The following is a 9,830-nucleotide window of genomic DNA, read 5'->3' on the forward strand; positions in this document are numbered from 1 at the left end:
TACCAGGCTCCTCTGTCCATAGGATTTTCCAGGCAAGAGTACTGGAGTGGGGTGCCATTGATCTCTAGTCTTTCCCATTCTATTGTTTTCCTCTGTTTCTTTGCACTGTTCACTTAAGAAGGCTTTCTTATCTCTCCTTGCTATTCTCTGGAACTTTGAATTTAGTTGTGTATATCTTTCCCTTTCTCCTTTGCTTTTCACTATTCTTTTCTCAGTTATTTGTAAGTCCTCTTCAGAAAACCATTTTGCTTTCTTGCATTTCTTTTCCTTTGAGATGGTTTTGGTCACCACCTCCTGTACAGTGTTATGAGCCTCTGCTCATAGTTCTTCAGACACTCTATTAGATCTAATCTCTTGTATCTATTTGTCACTTCCACTGTATAATCATTAAGGGATTTGATTTAGATCATGCCTGAATGGCCTAGTGATTTTCCCTACTTTCTTCAATATAAGTCTGAATTTTGCAGTAAGGAGCTCATTGTCTGAGTCACAGCTCCAGGTCTTGTTTTTACTGACTTTATAGAATTCCTCCATCTTCAGCTGCAAGGAATATAATCAATCAATCTGATTTCGGTATTGGCCATCTGGTGATGTCCATGTGTAGCGTTGTCTCTTGTGTTGTTGGAAGAGGGTGTTTGTTTTGACCAGTGTGTTCTCTTGACAAAAGTCTTTCTAGCCTTTGTCCTCCTTCACTTTGTACCCTAAGGCCAACCTTGCCTGTTGCTCCAGGCATCTCTCGACTTCCTACTTTTGCATTCCTATCCCCTATTTAACCCCCCAAGTTGTAAATAATTATTTTATGCATGCTTAGTCACTTCAGTCATGTCTGACTCTTTGTGACCTGAATCTCTGTGACCTAACTTTTTGTGACCCTATGGACCATAGCCCGCCAGGCTCCTCTGTCCTTGGGATTTCTGAGGTAATAATTCTGGAGTGGGTTGCCATTTCCTTCTCCAGGGTAATCTTCCCAACCCAGGAATCAAATCTGCATCTCTTAAGTCACCTGCATTGGCAGACGGGTTCTTTACCTCTAGCACCACCTGGAAAGCCCTGTTAAGTTAATCATATTTCCATTATGGCTTGCAATTATAATTATCTTTTATTTTTTGACTACTATTAATTGTGATAGCTGATAAACATCTCTTACTGTTGTGATTATGTATCTTTGTTTTAATACCATTGTATCATGACTGGTCAACAGAAAATAATAGAATTCTATATCGCTGAAACTTGGAGAAGGAAATGGCAACCCACTCCAGTGTTCTTGCCTGGAGAATCCCAGGGACGGGGGAGCCTGGTAGGCTGCTGTCTATGGGGTCGCACAGAGTTGGACACGACTGAAGTGACTTAGCAGCAGCAGCATATCGCTGAAACTACCATTTAATAGAAAAATTTGTAATCAGTTTTTAAAATCCAGATGCAGATTAGAATTACCTTGGATATTTTTGAAAAAAACAAATGCCCTGGTATTTTTTTTCCCTCCAGACCTCCAGATGTGATTCTAATGAGCAGCCATGTTTAAAAGCAACTGAACTGTATGATTATCTTTTACTTTTATCCAGTCTGTTTTTGGTTTCCCAGGTGGTACTAGTGGTTAAGAACCTGCTTCCCTAATGCAGAAGACATAAGAGATGTGGGTTTGATCCCTGGGTCAGGAAGATGCCCTGAACAAGGAAATGGAAACCCATAGGGTCAAAAACAGTCAGACACGACTGAGGCAATTTAGCACGCACAGTATAGGTTTTATTCAAATTTCACAAAATATTTTGCTAGTGTCCATGATTTGTTTTATCATATTCAAGATTCCACACTGTATTTGGTTGAAATGAGCAGCTTTAGCTGCACGCAACAAGTTCTGATAAATTCTCTTTTCATTTTTATTTTTACAAATATTTTCTAATGTTTCTTATTATGCTTTCTTAGATACACCCATCATTTAAAAGTGGACATTGAACTTCCAAATACATGGAATTTTAAAAATAGTTTTGATATTAATTTTTCATTTTGACATTAGTTTTTCACTTAAATGCTTTCTTCTCTTCAATCTCCTCTGTGTTATTTCAGTTTTTTAATCTTCTTGAGGCTTTCGATGGCTAAGTAAAAGATTTCTCTTGGTAACTGTCAGATTACAGTTGAAAAATATGTGGGTTATTTTCAAATATCTTTTTGATATTATATTCTAACATAGTTCTACAGTGATAGAACAGATTCTGTATGATTTTAATACCTTTAGACCATGACATTTTTGCATCTTGTTTTATGTCCCTGGATATGTGCCAGTGTCTCCTGGTTATAGCCTATGGGAACTTGAATAAAATTCATACCCTGCTGTTGTGTGAAAATTGTATAAATCTTATTATACTGAATTATACTGAATTCAATTATACTGAATTGGTTAATAGTGGTTTTCAGGTCCACTATATCCTTCTACTTTTTTTCTGTCTGTTCATTCTATTAATTCTTGAGAGTTTGATATTGAAACTCCAACTAAAAACCTTAATTTATCTACTTAAAATAATGTTAATATATAACGGAGCTATATGTAACTTTGTTCTGTATTTTCCAAGTCTCTTGTAAATGTGTTATCATACTTTCATAATTTAAAAAATTAAAATTTAAAAAACCTGCAAAGAATAAATGCTGGAGAGGCTGTGGAGAGAAGGGAACCCTCTTGTCCTGTTAGTGGGATATAAATTAATAGCCATTATGGAGAAGAGTATGGATATTTCTTTAAAAATTAGAAATAAAACTACCAGATGACCCAGCCATCCCACTACTGGGCATATAACCTGAGAAAAACACAACTGAAAAATACACATGTACTCCAATGTTCATTGTAGCACTATTTACAACAGCTAGGACACACAAGCCTCCAAGATGTCCATTGAGAGATGAATGGATAAAGGAACTGTGATGCATGTACACAAGGGAATATAACTCAGACATAAAAAGGAACAAATCTGAGTCAGTTCTAGACAGGTGTACAGATCTGGAGTCTGTTATACAGAGTGAAGTCAGAAAAAGAAAAACAAATAGCATATATTAGCACAGTGGTACTGATGAAACTATTTGCAGGGCAGGAGTAGAGACTCCATGTACAGAACAGATTTGTAGACACAGGGAGAGCAGGAGAGGGTGGGACAAATTGAGAGTAGAATTGAAATAAATACATTACCATGTGTGAAATAGATAGCTAATGGGAAGTTGTTGTACAGTGCAGGGATTTCAGCCTGGTGCTCTGTGACAACCTAAAAGGGTGGGATGAGGTTGGAGACGGGAGGGAGGTTCAAGGGGGATGGGACATGTGTATACCTGTGGCTGATTCATGTTGATGTATGTCAGAAACCAATATAACATTTTAAAGCAATTATCCTCCAATTAAAAAGCAAATAAAAAAGAAAATGCCCATCCGATAAAACTACAAACACACATTGTATTAATGTCATGTTCTGATGCTGGTATTATATTACAATTATGTTAAATGCAACCATTGGTGAAAATTGGATGAAAGGTACGCAAGGACCTGTCTGTACTGTCTTTGCAACTTCCTACGAATCTATAATTACTTAAAAACATTACTTGCTCTCTGCCTAATGGGTGACATCAGCCCTCAGTCAGGAAGAAGCCCACTTCTGGCATTATGCCCTACAAACACCATCATCTGTCAGTTATCACACTTATTTAAACATGTAGTCCCTGCTATGGACTGAACATTTTTGTTGCCCCAAAAATTCTTATGTTGAAACCTAATCCCAATATAGTGGTATTCAGAGGGGACACTTTGGGCGGTGATTCGATCATAAAGGTTGAGCCCTTGCGAATGTCATTAGTTCCCTTATCAGAGATACTCCAGAGAGCTCCCTTGCCCCTACCACTCTGTAAGAAATTGGGCCCTTAGAAGGTGGGCCCAAATCTCCTGAATCTGCTGGCAACTTAATCTTGGACTTTCTAGACTCACAAATTGTAAGAAATAAATTTCTTCTGTTTATATCCAGTTTATGGTATTTTCGCTATAGCATTCTTTTGGAATAAGATAATGCCTAAACTTGCCATTCCCTCCTCCAGAGGATCTTTCCAATCTAGAGATCAAACCCAGGTCTCCTGCACTGCAGGCAGATTCTTTACCATCTGAACCACAGGGAAGCCCCTTTAAACTCATCTCCAAATTCACTGAGGGCAGGATTTGAGTCTAATTCACCAGATTTCAGAGCTACTATCAGGGAGGTTGTTTAATTCCTGTGAACTTCATGTGTGCAGTGAGATAAGAGTGGGGACTCAGTGAGACTGGGGGTGCGAGCACCTGTGGGAGCTGGACTGAACATGAGGAAGGAAATAGAAACTACAATATGTCAGGAAGTGGCTGGAGGTATGGGTTAGTCAATGTTGGGAGAGGCAGTCACCAATGAGGCCTGAGTGTCTCTGCACATTCCTGTTGGATATGCTTAAAATGCAAGGCCCTGACTGCTCTTTGCTTGGGCTGTTTCTCAGAGTCGTTTTAGTGAGCAATGCTGAGGGATGAGATAATGTCTCCACCCCTCCTCCTACCATCTCCCCACTTCCCCAAATAAAGAGCAGGTTAGCTTACTGCAATTGGTAACTTTTCTGAGTTCGGTGTTCCTCAGCTGCAAGGCAGCCCCACTACATACATGCGTGGTGTCTACCTGGGTCCCTCTGTGTTGCCCTCGTTGGGACTTGAGGGCTTGGGGTTCTTGCGCTACTTGCTGTGCATGAGGAATAAAATCCTTTGTCTCTGACCCATGAGTCTCGTGTCTTCTGCCCGCATCCATGAAACTGTGGCAAGCTAACTTCCTAGCCCACAAGTAGGATAAGATCCTAGACCATCCCAGCTAGAGGATGTTATTTTTTTTTCCCCAGCCTCAGACTCTGAAGGGAACGACACTCTCTCAGCTGGTTTTTGTAGGCTGCTTTTTTTTTTTTTTTTTTGGCCTTTGGTGATGAACTGTCCTTTCACCTCATAGTCAACTGGCTCCTTCCTATGGTCCTGTGGGTGATTATTTATACCCCCAAGAAGTCCTTTAGAGACCTAATTCAGGCCAGATCACTGCCAAATGATGGGCCTCCTTAAACCTCATGCATCTATCTGCCTGAAAGCTCTTATCAGTATTGACTCCATCTATGCTGGCTCAGATGGTAAAAGCATCTGCCTGCAATGCAGGAGACCCAGGTTTGATCCCTGGGTTGGGAAGATCCCCTGGAGAGGAAAATGGCAACACACTCCAGCATACTTGCCTGGAAAATCCCATGGACTGGAGGAGCCTGGTAGGCTACAGGCTCTTGATATCGCCAAGGGTCGGACACAACTGAGTGACTTCACCTTCACTTTCCTTCATCTGCCTCCTCACCCGCCCAGGGCTGCTGGACAAAGAAGATTCAGGGGGATAGGAAAAGGATGGAGGGCAGACTATGCAGCTTTGATGCCATGCATCCTGAGAGCTTCTGTCACTCAGACATTCAGCATATTTATTGCTGAAGGTCAACACTGGGAATCATTGTTTTAGGAATACAACAAAAGAATAAGACTGAGCCACTCAGTGTAGAAGTAGCAAGATTTGGGATTAGTTGACTTAGGATTTGAACCCTCTGGACCAACATTTGTGACCTCAGGTAAGTTATTTAACCTCTTGGAGATTCAATTTTCCTCATCTATGACATGGAGTACTATTAGAACATGTGCATTGGGGGTTGCTTTAATAATATGCAAAAGCATTGAGCATGTTGCTGGTCACAAAGTCGTCTCCATCCGAGTTCTCAGCTTCCCTTAAGATTAACAGTCATGGGAGAGGGAGGAGTAGACATGGGAGGGTAGGTAGGAGTAGACGCAGATCAAAGGAGTGATAGAAGAGCCAGGACCCCAGATGAGGCCCTTGGAAATCAAAGGCCTGACTCTCAGCAGTCACTTCTATACTTACTCAGATGCCAGTCAGAATGCAGATAAAATACTTAGTGATAGCCTTAAACTTAATGAATGCTTTACTGTTTTAATCACTACTATATCATATGTCGCTCTTGTTGAGACATTACCAATAAATCCAAGATCATGGGTGGCCAACTATTATAGGGATTCTGTTCCTTGGCCTTATATGGCACCTCTTGGTTGACACCTTTGGAAAAATGTGGAGATAAAATGAAAGAGTGGATTTTGATACTATTCCTGGGTGGCCATCATGACCAGAATTACTCTAATTTCTGATGTCAAGAAGTTGGCTATAGCTCCATTTTTTAAAAATTGAAGTACAGTTGATTTACATTATCATTACAGGTGTAGCTATAGCTTCATTTTTTAAAATTAAAGTATAGCTGATTTACAATATTGTTTCAGGTGTAGCTGTAGCTCCATTTTGGGGTGGGGTTCTTTTGGATCTCTGGCACCCTTTGTCAAAGCCAGGCCCATAGCCTCTTGTATGTTCTGTGCTGTCTTGAGCCCTGATTTGATGGATGTGTCAGTCCAGCCATCTGGCAGGTTTGTGTGCTCACCAGCAAAGTGGACCCATCCAAGTTCCTGGGCATAGTCCACATACTGGTAGGGAGTAAAGAGGGCAAAACCACCCATGGAGTAGGAGTCCTAGCTCCAGTGCTTGATCATGGAATAGGGGCACAGGGCCCGCAGCTCCTCCTTGGAGAGGTCATGGACTGTGGCCAGGTCATCCAAGACAACATCGGCTGCCTGGGCAAAGAAAGAGGAGTTGTCGTCCATGGTAAAGGAGGCAAGGATGACTCCTGTGCCACTGGGGAAGGTATGACTGGGGTAGTGGATAAAGCAGGAAGGCCAGTCAGTGCTGGACTCATCCCCAAAGATGCCTTCATGCTCCCAGAAACTCTGCATGCCTGCCAGGAACACTTTGGTGACACTGCTGTAGTGGAAGGATCGCAGTGCATTCTCCTTGCCATGGGATAGAGGTGGCTGGAAATGGAGGAGCTGGGCAGCCGTGGCTGTGGTGGCCACAATCATGTAATCAGCAGTCAGAGTGTCAGGCGTTTGGTAGGTGATGTGCACGTGATCTCCGTACGACTCCACCTCCTCTGGTGGTGAGTGGAGCTGGACTGTTCCGGGCAAAAGAGCAGCATGGGAGAGCTGGTCAAAGCCCCCAGTGATTTCATCAGATCTGAGAGTAAGCAGGCAAGGGAGAGACAGGGAGGAGGAATGATGCTGGACAAGACTAGGCAGAGGATGGGCCATTTGGACTGCACAGAGGCTAAGCCCTCTAATGGACCCGTCTGATGTCCTCTCCTGAATATCTGTAGCACTTTTTTTTTTTCTTGGTAGTAATCAGGTCACAGAACTCTGAGGGAGAGTGAGTCTCTGTTTCTTTTATTTTTTCAGCTTCAGACTATCCTGACAGACACCAGGGGTTTGATGGTTGGAGTCTGGAGTTAGTACCTATGATTTGTCTTCCTTGGCTGAAAGACAGTGAGACACCTTGTAAGGACCCTCCTGTCTGTAACCAGAAAGCAGGTGAGGCTTAGAGCAAAGCAGATCTGTACCTTCCTGATGTGACTGCCTCTTAGCCAGAGGTTCTCAAAGTGGGGCTCTTAAAAAAGAAGACGAAAAGCAGCAGCAGCCCTTGGAACATGTCAGAAAGGCATGTTCTCAGGGCCTAGACCAGATGTGCTGAATCAGAGACTCAGGGTAGGGCTCAACCTTTTGTGTTTAACAAGGCCCCTAGTGATCCTGAGTTCACTGGAGTTTGGAAACTCCTCCTTTTCCACTTCCCCATTTCTTTTGGGATTTTCCACCCAATTTATCTAAGCTTTCTACCAGTCCCAAAATGTCCTGGTTAGTAATTGGCTCACCCACGCCCATTTCCCCATTTCATCAGCCTGTTTCCATCGGGAGTCCTGGAAGAAGAAGATGAATTTACGCAAGATCTCTAAGAAGGCGTGGTAATAGCCACCATATATATTTATCAGGTCCTCCACCATCTGCAGGGCCCCATGTCTCAGGTTCCCCACTGCGATCAGGTATTGCTACAACCAGCCACCTACATCCAGGGAGAGAAGGCAGGGGAATCAGATTGTCTGGAAGCCAACATGAGAACCCTTGCTTTGCATCCAGGGACAAGGAGAAACAGAATTGGACAGACTGGTGTGGCCAGGCCATTCAGCCAGGCCCCTGTGGGCTGCTGTATGTCTGCCTGGCATACCGGGCTCTGACAGCCTCAAAATGTTCTTCTTGGCCCTCAGTTCAGTTCAGTTCAGTCGCTCAGTCGTGTCCGACTCTGCGACCCCATGAATCGCAGCACGCCAGGCCTCCCTGTCCATCACCAACTCCCGGAGTTCATTCAGACTCACGTCCATTGAGTCCGTGATGCCATCCAGCCATCTCAACCTCGGTCGTCCCCCTCTCTTCCTGCCCCCAATCCCTCCCACCATCAGAGTCTTTTCCAATAAGTCAACTCTTCGCATGAGGTGGCCAAAGTACTGGAGTTTCAGCTTTAGCATCATTCCTTCCAAAGAAATCCCAGGGTTGATCTCCTTCAGAATGGACTGGTTGGATCTCCTTGCAGTCCAAGGGACTCTCAAGAGTCTTCTCCAACACCACAGTTCAAAGCATCAATTCTTCGGTGCTCAGCCTTCTTCACAGTCCAACTCTCACACCCATACATGACCACAGGAAAAACCATAGCCTTGACTAGACGGACCTTAGTTGGCAAAGTAATGTCTCTGTTTTTGAATATACTATCTAGGTTGGTCATAACTTTTCTTCCAAGGAGTAAGCGTCTTTTAATTTCCTGGCTGCAGAATTTATATGCAGAGTGCATCATGAGAAACGCTGGACTGGATGAAACACAATCAGGAATAAAGATTGCTGGGAGAAATATCAATAACCTCAGATATGCAGATGACACCACCCTTATGGCAGAAAGTGAAGAGGAGCTAAAAAGCCTCTTGATGAAAGTGAAAGAGCAGAGTGAAAAAGTTGGCTTAAAGCTCAACATTCAGAAAACAAAGATCATGGCATCCGGTCCCATCACTTCATGGGAAATAGATGGGGAAACAGTGGAAACAGTGTCAGACTTTATTTTTTTGGGCTCCAAAAACTCTTGGCCCTAATAATAGGGAAACAGCTAACTCTCTGTACTACTTCTCATGTATACACACTCTACAAAGCCCGTCACTTGTATGAGCCTCATATAATCCTAAGAAGTAGCTTAGGAGGCCTGCCAGCTGTCCTTGTTCCAGGGGCTCTGTTTTTGCTCCCCATAGCAAAGCTATGGCCTCTATCCAAAGGCTGAACTGCAGGCCTCCGTGGTACTACACTCATGGCAGCAGGGCCATGAGGGAACAGAGCCACCATTCTTGTGGTTTGTCCATCACACCAGGTTTGTCCTCTATTTTGACCAAGATCTCTCTCACTTTGTCTGAGATCTCTGGTCTCAAGACCCAGGAGGTGGCATGCAGAGCGCAGTGGCGGGGTGCTCTGGTCTTATCTTCCCTGGAGGCCATGTTCATCTTTCCCAAGTCTCTAGGAAGCATTTTCCACCACCCTACATTCTCCATGGAGCAGGACCCCCTTTTAGGATGACCCTTTATGAGGTTCAGTTCAGTTCAGTTCAGTTCAGTTGCTCAGTCATGTCTGACTCCTTGCGACCCCATGAATCACAGCACGCCAGGCCTCCCTGTCCATCACCAACTCCTGGAGTTTACTCAAACTCATGTCCATTGAGTCAGTGATGCCATCCAGCCATCTCATCCTCTGTCGTCCCCTTCTCCTCCTGCCCCCAATCCCTCCCACCATCAGAGTCTTTTCCAATGAGTCAACTCTTTGCATGAGGTGGCCAAAGTATTGGAGTTTCAGCTTTAGTATCAGT

General features: G+C 43.6%; 1 protein-coding gene across 1 annotated transcript; it reads right to left on the bottom strand.

Moving 5' to 3' along the window:
* Nucleotides 1–5,708: 5,708 nt before the first annotated feature.
* LOC128051007 (L-amino-acid oxidase-like) lies at nucleotides 5,709–9,465 on the bottom strand. The gene is given in 4 exon segments (XM_052643513.1): nucleotides 5,709–5,773; nucleotides 6,391–7,124; nucleotides 7,817–7,986; nucleotides 9,376–9,465. Coding segments are annotated over 4 exon segments (1,059 nt in total).
* Nucleotides 9,466–9,830: the final 365 nt, after the last annotated feature.

This window comes from Budorcas taxicolor, chromosome 7 (genome assembly GCF_023091745.1).
Source record: "Budorcas taxicolor isolate Tak-1 chromosome 7, Takin1.1, whole genome shotgun sequence".
Classification (NCBI taxonomy): Eukaryota; Metazoa; Chordata; class Mammalia; order Artiodactyla; family Bovidae; genus Budorcas; species Budorcas taxicolor.